The sequence below is a fragment of the Callithrix jacchus genome, chromosome 4, assembly GCF_049354715.1.
Source record: "Callithrix jacchus isolate 240 chromosome 4, calJac240_pri, whole genome shotgun sequence".
In the NCBI taxonomy this organism is placed as follows: domain Eukaryota; kingdom Metazoa; phylum Chordata; class Mammalia; order Primates; family Cebidae; genus Callithrix; species Callithrix jacchus.
In genome coordinates this window covers 157058781-157077011 of record NC_133505.1, presented here as the reverse complement: position 1 = coordinate 157077011, position 18231 = coordinate 157058781, and the positions used below count along the sequence as shown (strand labels likewise).

The window sequence follows — 18231 nt, the reverse complement described above, 5'->3', positions numbered from 1 at the left end:
TGGATACATGTCATTGTGAATTCAATCAAACCCGTAATCTACAGTTCCAAGAGGTGATAATGATGTATTAATGTAGGTTCACCAGTTCTAACAAATGTACTTCTCTGTGGGGAGATGGTTACAATTGGGGATGCTGTGTACATGTGTGAGGTGGACAGGAGTGAGTATATTGGAAATCTGTACCTTCTAGTCAATTTCACTGTGAACCTAAAACTGCTCTAAAAAATGAAGTCTACTTAAAATTTTCTTTTAAACGCTATGAGGAATTTACCAAATGTTTAAATTTTCTGAAAAAAGATTAAATGTGTTAATATGAGATGTAATTAGATCAGCACCTGGCATCTACTAAATGCCTAGTGATGTTTTTAGCTATTATCATTGCTATTGTTGCTATTACTAAAATTATCATGTGGGCCAGGCTTAGTGGCTCTTATCTGTAATCCCAGCACTTTGGGAGGCCCATGCAGGCGGATTGCTTGAGCTTAGGAGTTCGAGACTAGCCTGGGCAACATGGAGAAACTTTGTCTCTATAAAAAATACAAAAATTAGCTGGATGTGGTGGTGTGCACCCGTTGTCTCAGTTACCCAGGGGCGTGAGGCAGGAGGATTGCTTGAACCCAGGAGGTTGAGGCTACAGTGAGCTGTGATTGTGCCACTGCATTCCAGCTTGAGCAACAGAGTGAGATCCTTTCTCAAAAAATTAAAATAAAATTGTTAAATTATCATAGCAAATAATTCTTACCAACATGCAGAGATGTGGTTATTATTACCTCCATTTTATAGAGGAGAAAAGGGAGACTCAGACAGGTTAAGAACATTGCTTATAGTCATACAGTTAGTGCTAGCATTGGCATAAGACTTTTGACTCAAATTCCAGTATTCTTTCCACCATTCACCCTACCTCTGCAATGAGGAGTTTTAAAATAAAAGTATCTGAATCAGCAAAGACATCTTCCTTACATTTCTAACTTCCAAGTGGCATAACTATGTAAGTAAAATAACTTTGATCAAAAACAGCACCTCTAGAGATGGCTACTTAGAATAGAACACCATTAATTGATAGGCATTTAGTTCAGATAGGGCAAAGTCCTATAAAATACGAAACCTCTTGCTGAGTTAAGTAGCTTAGGAAGACTGGCAGATTGGAAAGAAAGGGCACAAGATCAGGTGTCAGAAATTCGGGTTGAATCCTGACTCTCTTGCTCACTGCTCTGACCTTATGGACAAGCTACCCAAACCCTCTCTACTGTAAGTGACGATTGTGAGGATTAAATAAAGTAATGCATGTTATAGTGCAATGTGAACTACAGAGCTCTGGAAAAATACAAGCTATTAATTGTCATTACCACAATCCAGGTGCCAGTAAAATCTGTTTCTTATTAACGTAAACTCAAAAAGTGTCCAGCCTTTTTGAAATGATCTGTTAACAGATAAGTGAACCTGAATGAAATTCCTCAGCATTATACATCATTTCCATTCCTAGAAACATGAGCTAAAAAAAGAACACAGAGATGTTCACGTAGAGACTCCAGCTCCTTTTTCTGCTTGTGGAACTCTGAAGACTATTCAAATACTACATTCTTTCATCTCCTAAGCCACCATGTAGAAACCAGATGAGAAATATTTTCACTGCGGTGTGGGGTGGGGGCAAGACCCACCATTTTCATTGAACTGCACGGCTCTTAATTAGTGTAAATATTTGGTTCCCTAGACATTCCAAAAACTAGAGAGAGAATTGGCTCATTTCCATGAGAGAATGCAGTGCCTTTCACTGTTGGCTGCCAAGCCGGGCAAAAGAGAAATCTGCAAGTCCAAACTTTCTCACCCAAATAACCAAACCATGAATTTCTTCACTTAAATGGAGAACTGAGAAAAAAGGGAGTGATAACATGAGTGACTGCGTGTCAGCAGCTACCAAGTGGGCTTCCTCTCTGCAACAACCCCTTCCACCCCCATATTATGTGCTCATTCACCTGCATAATTCATCATTTGTCTTGACCACAATTCTATTATTCTTGTCTAACCCATCACACTTGAAATTGCTTTCTAATATCTAATTAACTCCTATACTAATTTCCCAACTACCTATAAATAAAGAAGCTCTAGTCCCCAAAGAACTAAATAGAAAAGTCTCCTGCCTTCTCTCTGCTGCCAGAAAGCCTAAAGTCAGACTGTCAACCCTCAGATAGGGAATTTGAGGGTCAAATTCTAAAAAGCCCAAATCTCTTCAGAGAAAATGAACCAAACACTGACATTTTTGAGGAACCTACTCCGTTGCATACATAACAGATTAAGAAAAAAAATCCGGCTTGCAACTTGGTCACTCTATAGTGAGGCCCAGCAATAGTCAAGCAGTCCTGGGTGAGCGCGGTGGCTCATGCTTTTAATGCCAGTACTTTGGGAGGCCGAGGCAGGTGGATCACTTGAGGCCAGAAGTTTGAGACCAACCTGGCCAACATGGCAAAACTTTGCCTCTAGTAAAAATACAAAAATTAGCCAGGCATGGTGGCCCACGCCTGTAATCCCAGCTACTCATGAGGCTGAGGCAAGAGAATCTTTGCACCCAGAAGGCAGAGTTTGCAGTGAGCCTACATCGTGCCACTGCACCCCAGCCTGAGGTGACAGAGCAAGACTCTGTTCAAAACCAACAACAACAACAACAAAAAACAAGCTGTTCTTATACACACAAATGCAAATCCACTTACTGCGTCCTCATATTCAAATGTGAGTCTGCTACCAAAAATCAGCAAAGACATGAAAATCGGCAGAAAAAGGTAAGATTTAGAGAAAACAGAAACAATGCAGAGAGCAGAATAATCTTAAACATAAAAACAACAAAAAACTTCTCCAGAGTGTTACATAGGGGCTCCAGGAGAAAAGTCTGGGGGCAGGGGGATGGTAATGATGTGTTTGAGCAGTCAGGAAATACATTACATGTTTGACAAAGCCACTGGAGAGTTCACCAAAAATAGCAATTGGTATTAGACAAAACTTAAGACACGAGTTGCGGCTGGGCACGGTGGCTCATGACTATAATCCCAATACTTTGGGAGGCTGAGGCAGGTGGATCACTTGAGGCCAGCAGTTCAAGACCCAGCCTGGCCAACATGGCCAAACATCGTCTCTACTGAAAACACAAAACTTAGCCAGGGTTAGTAATCCCAGCTATTCAGGATGCTGAGGCATGAGAGTCACTTGAACCTAGGAGGTAGAGGTTGCAATGAGCCAAGATTCTACCACTGCACTCCAGCCTGGGGGACAGAACAAGACCTTGTCTCAAAATAATAGTAATAGTAATAATAATAATAATAAAGACAAGGATTATCAACTCCAAGAGAAACAAAGGGCTATACAAAAAGGAACCATGATCATATTTTACTGTTGGCTTAACAGTGAAAAACATTTGTTTAAATCATAATGTTATAAATCTTGGCTACTAATTTAGCAAAATACTGTTAAGTAACTTTGATGAGGGTATAGATGAAAACGAATTGTGTGGAGAGTGAGAGAGTGATCATCTTTCTCCTAAAGTCAATAAATGGAAAAAATGTAGTAATTGCATATTTAAGAATAAAAGAATAAATAGGCCAGGCACAGTGGCTCATGCCTGTAATTCCAGCACTTTGAGAGGCCAAAGCAGGAGGATAGTTTAAGGCCAGGAGTTCAAGACAGGTTTGGGAAACATAGTGAGACCCAACCTCTATTTTAAAAAAATAAAATAATAATTTAGCTGAGTATGGTGGTGCATGACTGTAGTCCTCGCTACTCAGGAGGTTGAGGTGGGAGCATTGGAGCTCAAGGTTGCAGGGAATTATAACTGCACCATTGCATTCTAGCCTAGGTGATAGAATGAGACTCTGTCTCTAAAAAAAAAAAGAGAGAGAGAGAGAGAAAAGAAAGAAATAAATAAAAGACCAAATAGTAGGGAAGGGCAACAGCCCAAAGTGCCAAAGTGTTGCTTATTAAAATATAGAAATATAATACATAAATACAATATAAAAGAGGGAAGGGGCCTGAAGAATGGAGAAAGTCACTGGTACCTTTTTAAATAAGCCTTAGAACTTGGCGGCGGGGAGAATCAGATGTATTAATTTATATTTGTATTACATTAATTGAAACATATATATAATTTTTTTTTTTCTTAAGAGATGAGATCATGCTATGTTGCCCAGGCTGGTCTTGAACTGCTGGGGTCAAGTGATCCTCCCACTTTGGCCTGGGAGTACAGGTGTTCGCCACCAAACCTGGTCTAAAAGTATATATTTTGATGGCTAAAATTAAAATGAAAAATCTCTATGACTGCAAGATGTAATGAAAGCTGGAGGTTGGAAGAATAAAGCTCAAATAGGTAACTAGTCCCAAACCAAGTCATTGAAATCACACACTTGTAAAAGCATGCTTTCCTCCCCCTTTTAATTAGACCTCTTCAAAAATCAGAAGTCTTACCACCATTGCTTTGATGTTACATATAGACTCTAAAACATCTGATGGATCTTATAATTTCTCCAATTTATCACAGGGACAAAATACTTCTCTTGCTAATATTTTCGTAACTAATTAAAACGTTAATTTCTACTCTCTGCTGTCAGTCATGACAGTCTACATTAAATGCTTTATTTAGTCTAATCACACTGATATCCATTTGTGTGCTAATATTTAGACATAATACTTGATGAATATCTAAATAAAGCATAACATTTTATCCCAACAAAGGTAATTCTTTGGAAAGACAGAACTGACTTTAAGCTTTTAAAAAATACATACCAATAAACTGATAGAATGTATAAACCAGTTATAAACCTAAAACTTTTGCTAAAATGATTCCAAACCCTCTCACAATTTCCTTTGAAGTCCGGCTTTTATCCAGCACAAGCAACACACTCTGCTCCATTAATTTTAAGTATCTCTAAATGAGACACATTTAGGCTTAGAAATAATGAAGTTAGAACTACTCAAACATATGCACTCATGGATAATAATTGCTAATTGGTACACACACAGTCAAACCCACTAATTGTGGTTTGCTTTAAAAATAGACAAATTGATTTAATAAAAACCAGTTCAAACATGGCATTTAGGAAGAGTAATTTGTTTACCTCTGTTGGTTTGTAGCAGTCTACAAGAGCTTCCTAGAATTAAACACACAGAAGGTCAGTTTTATTATGTGAAAATTCAATCTTATTTTAAAAGCAAAATTAAAAATCATTTTATATTTATAGTATTATTTCATAATGGTAAATCAAGATTTCACACTATCTAGAAACACACTTCATTTCAACACCAGTTGGTCAACTGAAGATATAAGACGTTTAACCGTAATAAATTCTTCAGCCTGCACTCACACATGCTACATGAAAAGTTTTTTGAACAGGAAAAGATTTATTTTTATGCTACCATAGCCTTGAAAACAAAATATAATCCCTGATCATTTGTTGTTCTTGTTGTTTGTTTGTTTGTTTGTTTTGAGACAGAGTCTTGCTCCATCACCCAGGCTGGAGTTCAGTGGTACAATCTCAGCTCATTGCGACCTCTGCCTCCTAGGTTCAAGCAATTCTCCTGCCTCAGCCTTCTGAGTAGCTGGGATTACAGGCACACACCACCACGACCAGCTAATTTTGTATTTTTAGTAGAGACGGGTTTTTGCCGTGTTAGCCAGGCTGGTCTCAAACTCCTGACCTCAGGTGATTCACCCACTTTGGCCTCCCAAAGTGCTGGGATTACAGGCATGAGCTACTGCACCTGGCCCCTTGACCAGGTTTTGAATGCCTTGCTGGAGAAAAAAGCTTTTTTTAAAGAAGGACAGGGATGCACAAGCATCCATCAGGTTGTAGACTTCAGAGAGACGTAAACTAACTTACTAGCTCAAATCCAGGATGGCCTTCCGCAGGAACCAAATCCCCATCTCCAGTTTTCCTCTAATTAATTGGGTTTAACCTGGCAGGATCCAGATAGTTTCAAACCCACTCCTCTGGTCAATCACTTTGTACCTCCTCTGTATGCACATGCGCATGCACACATCTTTCCTTTAATATCCAACTTGGTGGATATTAAAGTTGGGCCAGCCTGTGCAAGATGGTGGCACCCACACTGCACTCAGGAAGCAAGGGGTTTAAGTGCATTGCAGCCATAAACCAGCTTGGGTCCTCACCTGGGAACTGGGGTTGGGGGATGATGACAGCTTAAAAAGCTCCTTTCAAGTTCTCGATTTTAAGGAAACTTTGTTATGTCATTACATTTTCCACAGAACTGATACCTGCGTTATCTTTTTAAAATTTTGTAACTAGGATGCTATTGTCTCCCAGCTAAATCTACCAAGAAGAAATAATTGTCATAAATGAGACTGTTTACCACTCAAGGGACGCTAGTATGACTCATACATTAAGCACATTAATACATTAAAATGTGCCCTTTGATTGCCATAGTGGCCATTTGCCATTTGTGGTCACCAACAGCCATTAGCAGTAATTATCAGTGGACATTAAGAACAATGGCAAGTCAAAGTTAATTGGTTTTAGAAACTCCCAAATGCAGATTTTAAAATGATAGATTTGACCTCCTGTGGGAAGGGAAATGAGTATCGCACTTTATTGCTCTCCACTAAGGAAATATCAGATATCTCAATATCCATCGCTCTACTGGAATGCGATGAGGTGAGCACTGTCTATGAGAAGATAGTCTACTAAATAGAAGCATGTCATAAGAAACCATATTTAGAAATTAATTTCATGAATGATACAGTCCACAACTGTGAGACCAGAGCCCTGGGCTTGGATATTCCAGTGCTAGCTTAGTCTCTCTTCTCACACAACTGTGGGGAATCACTACCCTTCCCTGGCAAGGGGATCTTTGGAAGCAGAATCAGCTGTTTCTCCCAAGAAAATGAGGCTGGAGAAAGTGATGCCCATAAGGTGCTTTGAGAACTGACTATAGTCAAGAGCTGCTTTATCATCAAAGAGGCAATTTAAGAGGCTGAACACTTAGCTGCCCATTGCTTTCCTCTCTGCAAACAGCCATGGCCCAAGTCCTGGTGCCAACACTGCCACAGGGCGGAATCAGTTCATGCCAAGCTCTGGAGACCTAAACAGACTCTCAAGTATCCTTGATCAGAAGGTTCTCAATTTTGAAAACTGCTCACCTGTAACTTTGAAGCTCTCTCTTCATCACTGTCTGCATCAAGAAGATCATCAATGTCAATTTCTACCTCTGGCATTTCTTCTTCCTGGGGGACAGCAGGAGGATATGAAGGCATTTAATTTAGTTAGAAACCTAACTGTACCCCACCAGTTAGGTTAAGTTGAATAAACAATTAGATCATTAATCAAGAAGGGCTGATGGATAAGCAGGGAGAAAGAGAAGCTAGGGGAGAGGAGGAAAGGAAAGAGAGGGAAGGGGAAACAGATGAAGGGGTAAAGAGGGGAGGGGGAGAAGACAGGAAAAGGGAAGAAGGAATGGGGATGGAGGAAGAAGGAAAATGAAGGAAGGAAGGAAAAGAAGAGGGGATTGAAGGACAAGGGGGGGAACAAAGGAGAATTAAGAGTCACAAAGTATTAAAGTCATATTACAAAAAATGAGAATTTCCTCCTTTCTAGCAGAAAGCTGCATCTGTAAGCATATAATGGGAGATTGGCAGATGATAGAAAGAGCTGGGAGATTCCAGCTTCCTATCTAACAGCTACCCTTTGCTGGGTGATTACCCCAATCTCTATTTGGAGGTATACGTCTTCCCTCACAGCTCTGGGTCTATGGAAAACCTGATTTCACCATGGGATTTGGGGCATCAGCATTGCCTTAGCCCCTGTTACTGATTTAAGAGAAGACACGTGGTCCAACTAAGAACTAAGGGGGCTCTGGGAAAAGGCGCTCTTTCAACAAGAATGTCCCTTTCACACCCTCTGAACCAAGGAAGTGTGTGGCACCGGAAATTGCCAGTGGCCATCATACAACCCTGAAGAGAGGCTGAGTTTAGGATGAGGCTGACTCCATGGTGGGCAGAGCTGGAGAGAATAAGAAAACAGGGTTCTAGATAGAATCGCCACATCCCTGCATCAAACCACCTCTGAAGCCTGTTTGTCGGTGAGTGAGTCAACCCCTTTCATTGTTGCAGCCCATGTGGGTCTAGTTTAATATTCCTGCACCAAAGACACCCAGTCCAGAAAATAGAGAAGAAGGGCCAGCTAGATTTGGTGAGAGGCCTCACTAATTTGGAATCTGACCTTCAAAGGAGATCTCAGCTATTTCTCATCTCTTCTGTTACCTAAGTCTTCTCTATACCTCTCAGAATAGCATTTTAAAATGTCAAAATAAAATAGCACTTAAGAGAGTCCTGCAATTTTGCATTTCATCAGGAGTCACTGCATCCCAACTCCTTCCAGCCTCAGGAATGGCTGAGGAGGATCTGCAGGAATGAGCTAGAGAGAAAGGTGTGCATGGGCACCCCGGAGACACCTGGGCATTCCCTGGGCATGACCTCTCTGTGTCTTGGGTCCAAGAGCTATTTGTCTTGGCTTCCCAGGCTGACTTTCTGAATGTTTCCTTCCTACTAAAGTGCATTTATTCATTAATAGTACTCAAACTTGTGTGTGTATGTGTGGGGGAGTGTGTGTGACAACACAAAAACAAGGACCCTAGTATACTGAGGAAGTCAAGAAATATGATGCACTATCCTTGCTGACATCAGCTCCAAGGGCAGTCCCTCAACAGGCAAGAAAGTTCCAGAAACAACCTCCCTAGTGACTTATTCATGTTTCTGTGGAGAATTTATATTTAGATCCTTTGCTTGGTTCTTAAGGGGAAAATCCACTTCGAAAGCAGTATTTGTCAACATGAATGTTTTAGATCTCATCTGTGCAGTTCTGCCTAATAAAAGAAAGATTTTGTACTCCTCGACATAATCGTCATATCTGTACTTGACAATCATGTAGTTGTTAATGATGTAGAAACAGGAAGTTGAAATGCTTTGTTGATAATAAAGCTGAAGGATGACCTTTCGGTGGCTAGGAACACTGTGCAAACATCACACACTGAACGTACACAAACCTACGTGGCCTGGCCTACCACACACCTGGGCTGTATGGCACAGCCTATTGCTCCTGGGCTGTAAACCCGGACAGCACGTTACCATATACTGAATAATGTAGGCAATGGTAACACAGTGGGAAGTATTTGTGCATCTAAACATGAAAACGGCAGCGTAAAAATAGCGCATTATAATCTTATGGGATGACTGCCATATATGCAGTCCATTGTTGATTGAAATGCTGTTAAATAATATGGGACTACACTCACAAGCTATACCAATGTGGCTTCTTAAATCTCAGCTAAAGGAGTTTAATGTCTATTTTTTTTAAGATGGAGTCTCGCTCTGTTGCCAGGCTGAGTGCAGTGGCACAATCTCAGCTCACTGCAACCTCCAACTCCCTGGTTCAAGCAATTTTCCTGCCTCAGCATCCTGAGTAGCTGGGATTACAGGCACACACCACTATGCCCAGCTAATTTTTGTACTTTTAGTAGAGACGGGGTTTCACTATGTTGGTCAGGATGGTCTGGATCTTCTGATCTCATGATCCACCCGCCTCGGCCTCCCAAAGTGCTGAGATTACAGGCATGAGCCACCGCGCCCAGCCGGTGTCTGCTATTTTTAAAGGAAATGAAAGAACAATTAGTAACTAAAGCCCTCCTCAGAACAGCGCAGCAATGGGTTTCCCTGCAAACATTATTCAAATCGTTTTGATGGCAGCCAAGTTTGGTCAAACAGGCTTTGACTTGCATAGCCGTGTAGAGCCTCACCCTACACAGTAGGCATCTTCGATTAGGCATCATCTCCTTAGGACTGTGCATGCTCTCTGTTAGGTATTGCACTGACCCATTTTCCCCAACCCTTGAGATCTGGGCTGTCCAATATGGTAAGCACATGTGGTAAGCACATTAGAATACATTAAAATAAAAGACAATTCAGAATTCAGTTCCTCAGCCGCAATGGCCACATCTCAAGTGCTTAGTAGCTACATATGGCAAGTGGCTGCTGCGCTGGACAGCACGGATGGAGAACACCTGCACTGTGGCAGAAGCTCTATAGCACAGCGCTGCCCTGGAGTACACTCACTCTCTGACTGAGGAAGTTGGGAAGCAAAGCCCCTTCCCCTCTCAAAGGGGCTTGGCAGGAGTAAAGAAAAAAATTGTCAGGCATCTCAAGGTCACTCCCACTACCCAAGGGCATGTGGTGACAAACCTTGAGCTTGGTCTTGCAAGCCAGAAAGCTGAGGCCAACAAAGCCCAGATCTCAAGGGTTGGGGAAAACCTCAAATGATTGAGTAATCACAACACTCATTAGGCATCGGCGCTTTTTACCAACCTATGCGCTTCTCAGAAAGCCCACCCTGATTTATCAGAGGCATAGGAGGAGAGAGGCATTGTGCTCCCAGCTCAGCATGCACCCCAGGTGTTTGAATGTCAGTGGGGCTGAAACAAAATCCAGGTGAGAAGAACACAGAGACCCAGAGGCTCTCAAGGGAAAGTCCTAGGAAACAAAGACAGCACCTAAGTACCAAGCAGAGATTCCTGTAGATTGGTACTTAATATTCTTAATGAGAAGTATGGAAATATTCTAAATTCAATTGAAGTTCTATTTAACTTCCTCTTCTGTATGCTGGTCTTAGAGCAGTATCACTGAAAAACCTTAGTGATAGATCAAATCACTTACAAAGGAGTGAACACACCCACGGCCCACCACGATGTCCCAGAGCTTAGCTGTGTTTGGGCATTTTCCCACATTAAAGATGTGTCCCTAAACAGTGGTCCTGGTGACAAAAAAAGGAACAATTATCTTCATAGGGGCTGGGGAAAGTTACCAGCTACACCCTACCCCACATTACTGAAAGGCCCTCTTGGGAGCCACAGCATAAGGTCCTGGATCACCTCTAGGCATCTTTCTGGTCGTACCTTTGCTGAGAAGCCACAGTCCACGGTGTGCAAGGCACTGTGTGTCAGCCACAGTGAGGCCCTGGCCCTGGCGAATGGGCCATCTAAACACAGCTCTGACAAACACAATGGCAAGCCATGGCCCCAAAGCCACAGACAAACCTGAAGTGCTTTAGTCATTCAGGGAGAGAGAAAACTCAGCTGTAGGCAGGCGGGGAGGTTTCACATAGGAGGGAGGAGGTGAGCTGGCCTTGTGCAGTGACAGGATTTGGACAGGTTTAGAGGGAAGGGAGAGCACTCCCAAGAAGCAAAATGGTAGCAGGAAGCAAAAAGACAAGACGAGGTCTAAATATGGGTTAGAAACATCCTTGGCCTGGAAGCTGGTCACCCCTTGGCTGCAAATATGAATGTCGATGGGGGCCAGACAGGTGACAGAAATGGGGCAGGCTGGGGGGCTATATGGTAGAGTGAGGAGTACAGCAAACTGCAGAAAACACTCTTTTCCCACCTCCTGTCACCTTTTAGGTATATGTGCTCAGTGCTGCTGGATTTTCTAAGTTTTCAGGAATACTAAAAACAGAGTTTTTAATGTAAAACATTCCAACTTTTAAAGCTGCCTGGCAACTTTTAAAAATGTTGTGTAGGATAAATAAAACCCACTGGCCCATAGACTGGGGTTTCCCCTTGTCCTGCAGAGACTATCACCACTGAGGGCTCCATGGCTCCAGAACAAGAGAGAGGAAGGACAGAAGGAAGAGCTGGCCTGCTGCAGAGCCCGGGCTAACAGGGAGGAGGCAGGAGGCTGTGGGAAGGCCACGCATCAGGTGCAAAGTCACAGGTCTTGAAGGCAATCCTTGAAGGTGAGAATAAAAAGGAGATTTTAAAATAGTGATAATAGGGAGGAATAAACAGACAGAGTTTGGAGAGGAGCTGGATGAGGGATGAGGGAGAAAGAAAAGGTAAAGAGAAGATCCGGGTTCTGAGCCTGAGAGGTTTTAGAGAAAGACAGCAATGACGGGAGCACACCGGGGCCCTGAAGACAGCTCACAAACCAAGATGCAGTGCAGACTTTGGCCATCACCAGCCCCCTGCCCCAACTTGCAAGCGGAAGTGGGATCCACACACTGCCACACTCAGGTAAGCGCCGCCGAACCTGCCACTGGGCTTGCCATGGATGGAAGCTCAGAATGGCTTCAGGCACCAGGATGCAGAAATGCAAGCAAAGCGGAGTCCTGAAACACAGCCGGCCTGCAGTGACAACATGCACACACACACACACACACACACAGATATATACACATACATGAATACACACACTCCACACCACTCATACACACACACACACAAGTAAACACACAGGTATACACACACATAAACATACACACCTCCCATACCACTTACACCATCACATGTACACACACACACACACACACACACAAATATATACACACATGAACACACACACTCCACACCACTCATAGTCACATGCACACACACATATACACAACATATACACACACATGCATACACATACTCTATACCACTCATGCATTCACATGTACACACACACATAAACATACATACCCCCACACTACTCATACTGTCACATGCGCACACACACATATACACACATGCACATATATACACAAACACATGAATACACATACTCCACACCACTCATACACTCACATACACACACACTCAAATATGTACACACACATGCACACATGACTACACACACACACTCCACACATTCATACACACACACAAATATATACACACACACACGAATACACACACTCCACACCACTCATACACTCACACAAACATACACAAATATGTACATACACTCACACATGAATACACACACTCCACACCACTTATACACTCACATGCACACATACACATGCACAAATAAGCAAATAAATTATACAGATATGTACACAAATAAATCACACACCCCACACACCACTCACTCACATGCAAACACATCCATATACAAACACAAATGTACACATACATAAATGCACACACACCACTCATAGGCCCACATGCAGACATACTTCGGGTTTGTCTGTGGCTTTGGGGCCATTGCATGCCGTTGTGTTTGTCAGAGTTGTGTTTAGCCAGCCCGTCCCCCAGGGCCAGGGCCTCACTGTGGCTGACACACAGCGCCTTGCACACTGTGGACTGTGGCTTCTCAATGACTGTGGCTAACGGTTCTCATCTGCCTCCATTTCAAAATACCGATGATGAAGTCACATGGGACTAAACTCCTGTGCAAACTGTGGCAGCTGACAGAGAAACATGGGTGGCAGGGGTGGGGAGTGGCAAATGCCAGCTTCTTATGGGCTGTTCAAACACTCATCTGATAAACAGCCAGAGTTTCTTATACCTCACCTTTCGACAAGCCTATAGGAGAAAACTGGCATAGGAAGCATATAAAAGGAACTGAATCCTTGGGATTATGTGAGCTCTCTATGAAAATATCTACATCTCGTTTTTATTTTAATGACAATCCACAATAATTCCTGTAAGAAGCGCAGTCTAAGAATAGCCTGGATAGCCGCGCTATAACCACTCTGTGCCAGGCTGCTCCATGTTTACACGTTGGCATCAAGCAGAGTTATGTTGACTGTTGTGGCTAATGAGAAAAAAGCCACAGGGTAGATTTAATATATAAATGACTCATTCACATCAAGTGAAGTCAAAGGCTATCACTCAAAGGACATTGAGCTACAGAATCTGCACCTCATTCCTGTGACAAAAGGAGTGAAGTCAGCCGCCACAGCAAATGGATGTTGTGCATTTGAGTTTCATCAGCTGGGCACTATGTTTAATTTGCAATTTTGATGTGATTTTTATAACCATAGCATAACAAATTCATATCCAGTTTTAAGTGGTACTTAAATAATTTAACATTAAATATCTAAATCAGCCTTGGAATCTGCAAAAAAAAAAAAAATTCACTTAACAAGGGGCCCAACCTACCCTATAACACATCCCTATACAATGTCAGAACGCTAGGGATAAAAGGAGAATCCTGGAGGCTTCCAGAAGAAAACTAGACCACACATGGAAGACAGAGGACTAATGCCAGGGGGTTTCCATATAGCAACAGAGCATGGAAGCCAACAGCAAGGATTCCAGAAACCCAAGAGGCAAGCATTTCCTCAAGGCCTGCATCCTCCCTGCTGTGGTTTGGATGTGGTTTGATGCCTCCGAAAATGAGGGTGAAATTTGGTCCCCAGTGCAACAGTATTGAGCAAGAGGTGGTGGGAACTTTCAGAGGTGATTAGGTCATGGGGGCACACCCTCGTGCATGCATTAACACCGTTCTCTAGAGACTGGGTTGGTTCTCATGAGGCTGGTTGTTATAAAGTGGGTATGTCCCCTTTGCCCCATCTCGTTTTTCAAGGCTCACCTGCCCTTCCAGTTTTCTGCCACGCTATGACACAGCATGAGGGCTCTTGCCAGAAGCCAGCCAGATGTGACCCCTCAACCTTGAACTTCCCAGGCCTTGAGGTTGGAAATTGTTTCCTCTTGGGACTCTGGAATCCTTGCTCTTGGCTTCCCTTGGGAAGCCTGCTGACATTGATTATCTTCTCCAGAACTAAAAGAAATAAATTTCTTTTAGTCTGTAGCCTTCTATCACAGCAGCAGATAATGAACCTAAGACATTCCCAAACTGTCTATGAAGGATAGAGAAAAAAATAGACATTTTAAGACACATTGGATCTTACATCTTCATATATTCACCTCCCATTTTGGGAAGGAGTGCTCCAGCAAGAGAAATAAAGTTTGATTTTCTTATATCCTCTATAATTGTGGCTCATGAAGGCCAGAGAGCATGTCCCAAAATCGAGACTGAGGAAGGTACATGGGACACCAGAGTGAAGAACAAAGCAGACGGAGGCTTGACAAGCTGGGGAGCATGCAAGGCATGCAGAGGAGCCTGCGATGCCAACCGAGGGCCCAGCCCCACCGGGCACCCGTCTGCACAGGGGCCGGCCATTTAGAGTGGCTGGGGTTGGATGACCTCACCTTGGGCCTTTAACAGAAGTAGCATGGGCAAACAAGCATATGCCTTTCCAGTGGGATCCTGTAGTACCAGTATTTCCCTAATACACACTTGTTTGAAAAGTTAAACAAAGGGCCAACGCTCACTTAGAGCCAGAGAGCAAAGTCCTCCCAAAGCCCCCTTTAAAAACATCAAAATAGCTTGACTGAACCTGACTCCATGGTGAAGTGAAGAAATATTTTGCATAATATTTAAAGGAATCGCCGTTCTTGTCGCCCAGGAGAGCAGGTCCTGACCTACCTATATCTTATGAAGGTTCACTTCTGGGCCACGGACGCAGATGCTAACGACAGCTGCAGAAAGGAGGTCTCCTGGCAGGGCCATCCCCGCGTCCCACACAGAAAGCCTCCCTTTCCTCCTGCTCATGAAGACACACCGAACACGAGTGAGCAGGAGTGGCATTATCTCACAAATCAACACTGGGAAACAAACACCAGCTCTCAGACATGAAGATTCACATCCTGGGTTAGGTCAGATTGTTCTAGAACTAGGCACATCTACATCAGGATCTCAGAACACCAGGCAAACCCATGCAGCCCTGATGTACTGAACACCTACTACCTGTCAGGTGCTGTCTTAGATGTCAGGGATAAGGAATGAACAACTGGCAAAAACATTTGCTCTCGTGGGATTAAACCCTAATAGGGGAAGACAGACAATAAATAAGTACAATCAGTGTGGCAAACAGTGATAGATATTTTGTAGAAAAATTAGGCAGGGGAGAGAGATAGGGAGTAGGGGGCCTGGAATTTTAAATGAGGCAGTGACAGGGTAAGGCTCAGTGAGACATATGTCTGATTAAAGACACAGCATTAAGGGAAAACACAATGTCAGGCTGTGTCTAAGAAGCGGCCAGGAGCCCGGGGTCACTCCAGCAGAGTTGGGGCCATGGTGGGGGAAGAGACAGAGCATGTGGAGACTCAGAGGCCCCTGTAAAGCCTCTGACTTGTACTGTGAGCAAGAGAGAAGCCATTGGTGGGTTTGGACAGAGGGACAAAGGGTTATAATTTACTTGTTAGAAAGGAGGGCATATGTGAAAAGACCACTTAAGAGGCCACAGAAATAAGCTGATAACAGATAACATTCGCTTCAACTAGGGGGTAGCATAATATATATTCTTTTTCCTTTTTGAGATAGAGTCTCGTTCTGTCACCTAGGCTGGAGTATAGTGGCACGATCTTGGCTCACTGGAACCTCCGCCTCCCAGGTTCAGGGGATTCTCCTGCTTCAGTCTCCCAAGTAGCTGAGATTACATGCTTCTGCCATTATGCCCAGCTAATTTTTATATTTTTAGTAGACATAGGGTTTCACCATATTGACCAGGCTGGTCTCGAACTCCTGACCTCAAGTGATCCACCGCCTCAGCCTCCCAAGTGTGATATATATTTTGTTCTTACAAATGAGCTGTCATCTGGGTCACCACTGATCCAAACCTCAAAGAGCAAACTGGTGTCTCAAGAGCTCCACCAGGTACGGCAGTTGGCTGAGCCACTTGGCACTTTGCAAGATGGCAAGTCTCAAGCTCACACCTATGAAACAGCAGCAGCAGGCCAGTGTGATGGGGGTGAGAGCCACTGACGATGCAGACCAGGTGATGAGAGAAGTGCCCAAGGACTCTTGGTCCCAGAAGTTCAGTGAGGATGCTAAATGTTGACTAAGCCCAGGCTGAACTGCCTCGGGGCGGTGGCAAAGCAGCAAGGAAAAAGAGGCTGAGGAGGTCTTTTCTAGGTCCTGAACCCACCCACCCGGCAGGAGTCTCTTTCCCACACACCAGGGAGGTTGATCCTCCTCTGTGGGGCTACGCCAGTATCACTGGCACCCAGGCAGGCCTCGTTCATTGCCCAGATCTCTCCCCTACATTTAGAAATTCATTTTAGAAAATGAATATCTCTGCAGAGATTATCAAAGTGCTCTAGACAAAACTTGAAAAAAAAAAGGACTCTGAGTTGGGGCAGAGTGGTGTTCTACGCCCAGCCTTGGTCTCAAAGGGCTCAAGAGGCCACTTCCTTCTGTGATGGGAGGACCCTAGGGAGCCTGGTGAGCAGAGCACAGCATGGGAATAAAGTGACAGAAGCTTCCGACTTCCCTGTATGACCCAGGCGGCCCTGCTTCTCAGCACAGAGGAGGTCTCTTGGGCAGGGGCCAAGTGGTGGTGTGCCCAGAGCATGGGGTTTGGAGAGAGGCAGGCCCAGGTTTCAATTTCATCTCTGCCTCTGACAACCCGTGAGAGCTGGGGCAGGGCAACGCATCCCCTAAGACTTAGTTCCCACACCTGTGAAATGAAGACTGCTGTCTAATTCTCGGGGCTGGATAAAAATCTGGCACAAACATGCCTAGGCATGTTGTGTAAACTCAACCAACAGCAACAGGACCTCAGCGGATGCTGAGTTGACTGGGCATATCCGATTCCTCTTCAAATAAATACATACATGTTCCATATAAATGTCTCTTCCAGGGTATCTTGTACTCCTGATGCCTGAAAATCGTAGTGAAGACTTATCACATTACCAACTCATTCAAAACCATAGGATTCAAAGAGAAAAAAAGAAAATGTCACACACACACAAAAAAGCCAGATGCAGAGCTTCCTGGAGACAGTCACACAGTGCTCTGCATATGAACGCTGACCACACACAGCTGGTTGTTGACAATGCCCACGTGACAAGAAAGTCGGCAGGTTGTTCCTCATGAGGCCAGTGAACAGAAATCATGGCTGAGACCATTCATAAGGATGGCAAGGACCACCTTCTAAGCCGTGCCATAAATGAGGACACTGAGAACACCTTGAAGGCACTGGACACAGTGGCCAGATGGCCACCACCCTCATGGCTCCTGTGTGACTGACAGTAGCATCAGCTTCTCCCCTCAGGACCCTCCCTTCCCCGTGTAGCACCTGAAGGAAGATCCCGGGAGGGAGAGGAACACCACCAGAAGCTACAGGCTGGTCCTGGGCCACAGGCAATGGATAAGGACACTGGGAAAGAATACAGGAAGGACTGGCACCACCCAAGGTCAGAGAAGCAGCAGCAGTCCAGCCTATTTTCTAAGAAGTCACACCTGTCTATGTCTTACTTCCCGTTAATTTAGGGATTGAGCCTAAGCTGTCTTCTGATAGAAGATGGTCCACATCCATATTTGCAGTGGAAATACTTAGAGCCAAGCAGAATTCTCTTAGACTGGAAACACTTAAGTTACCTGAGGATGAAATAAAAGCAGTGGGCAGAAGCCTGTTA

At 43.8% G+C, this 18231-nt stretch overlaps 1 protein-coding gene across 1 annotated transcript in view; it reads right to left on the bottom strand.

The window, feature by feature from the left end:
• PPP1R14C (protein phosphatase 1 regulatory inhibitor subunit 14C) overlaps positions 1–18231 on the bottom strand; it is a 104401-nt gene that overhangs the window by 28568 nt on the left and 57602 nt on the right. The window contains exons 2-3 of the mRNA XM_002747136.6: positions 7136–7219; positions 5097–5129 (exon numbers count right to left, since the gene is read on the bottom strand). Coding sequence (XP_002747182.4) covers positions 5097–5129; positions 7136–7219 — 117 coding nt within the window. The remainder of the gene's footprint in view (positions 1–5096; positions 5130–7135; positions 7220–18231) is intronic.